At 41.3% G+C, this 1670-nt stretch overlaps 1 protein-coding gene across 1 annotated transcript in view; it reads left to right on the plus strand.

Annotated features, from left to right (window-relative positions):
* Positions 1-1106: 1106 nt before the first annotated feature.
* Positions 1107-1670, plus strand: part of LOC136849442 (uncharacterized) — a 32000-nt gene continuing 31436 nt past the window's right edge. Inside the window, exon 1 of the mRNA XM_067122793.1 lies at positions 1107-1126. Coding sequence (XP_066978894.1) covers positions 1107-1126 — 20 coding nt within the window. The remainder of the gene's footprint in view (positions 1127-1670) is intronic.

A 1670-nucleotide genomic window follows, 5' to 3' on the forward strand; every position in this document is an offset into this window, starting at 1 on the left:
GACTTTGCAAGCCATCTGAACGCAGCCGTCTCATATGTCTCACCCGGTTAAAGTAGGCGCCTTTTCTCGTTACAGTTTGTATCCAGCTAAACGCACCCCTGTTTGTTTAAACAAGCTTTAGTGGAAACCCGCCAAAACAAGATGCTAGTGTGCCAACGCCCCTTTCTCAAACGATTACGACAGGAGGAGGGGAAACAGTGTCACTCACACACACATACACACACACACTATATATATATATATATATATATATATATATATATATATATATATATATATATATATATATATATATATAATATTTCTGACTGTGTCTTTCCATCCACTTTCTTTAAAAGGTCCATCATCCATTGCCTTTGCTACTGCCCATCATCCCGATTATTTTATCATTTATTTTATATCAGGCCATCATCTGATATTACCCATTATCCACTTCTTAACTATATCTCATCATTATTTCCCATAAATTACTTCTCTCCATTTCCCACAATCCTCTCTCTGTTTCCCATCATCCACTGTCTGTTTCCCACCAGTCATTTTTTTCTCCATTTCCCATCATTATTTTTTCTCCATTTCCAATCATTCACTTTCCATTTCCCATCAGTAACTTTCATCATCCACGTTCTCCTTCCCATCACCCGGTTTCTCCCCATTTCCCATCATCCAAGTTCTTACAGTTTCCTGTCATCCACTGTCTTTCTTTTTCCCATCACCCACTGTCTTTCTTTTTCCTATCACCCACTCTCTTTTTCCCATCATCCACTTTCTTTTTCCCATCACCCACTTTCTTTCTTTTTCCTATCATCTACTTTCTTTCTTTTTCCCATCATCCACTTTCTTTTTCCTATCATCCACTTTCTTTTTCCTATCATCCACTTTCTTTTACCTATCATCCACTTTCTTTTTCCCATCATCCACTTCCCCCATTTCCCATCATCCACTTTCTCCCCATTTCCCATCATCCACTTTCTCCCCATTTCCCATCATCCACTGCCTCACTGCCACTCATCTTGCCCCGGTCCAAACAACGCCTAGGATCGCCTTACATTTGTCACCAGACCAACATCAAAACCACTTGAAGGGGAAATGCCTTCACCAACACGGGTATGGAGGGTATTGAGGGAGGGTAAGGGAGGGGAAGGGGCAAGCATTTGGGCAAGGAATAGGGGAGGATGTGGCCTGGGTCCCTTAGGCATCACCGGGTGCCATGGAGGGGAAATGGGGTGGGGGTAGATTGAGGTAAGGGGTGGGTGTCATTTGTGCATTTCAACATGGAGGAAGAGTGAGTTAGCAGGCTGGGGTAGGACACTAGGCAGTATATGGGTATAAATGGGAGAGGGGGGAGGGGTTCAGTAAGGTGGAGGGGCAAGAGAGGGGTGTTAGTATAACCCCAAAAAGCTCCCTTCCCCCACCCCCCCCCAACCCCCGAAAACAGGCGGTTCCCAAGACACTTTTTCCCCCTTCTCACGTGAAATTCGATCTGGCGATCCGATGTGATATTACGAAAACTTGGGTTTTGTTGAGATGTGAAAGAATGGTTTTAAGAGGATGAATGGAGGTGTAGTTGACGATAATAATAATAATAATAATAATAATAATAATAATAATAATAATAATAATAATAATAATAATAATAATAATAATTTTCTTACTAATCAAATAATAATAAT

This window comes from Macrobrachium rosenbergii, chromosome 21 (genome assembly GCF_040412425.1).
Source record: "Macrobrachium rosenbergii isolate ZJJX-2024 chromosome 21, ASM4041242v1, whole genome shotgun sequence".
Classification (NCBI taxonomy): domain Eukaryota; kingdom Metazoa; phylum Arthropoda; class Malacostraca; order Decapoda; family Palaemonidae; genus Macrobrachium; species Macrobrachium rosenbergii.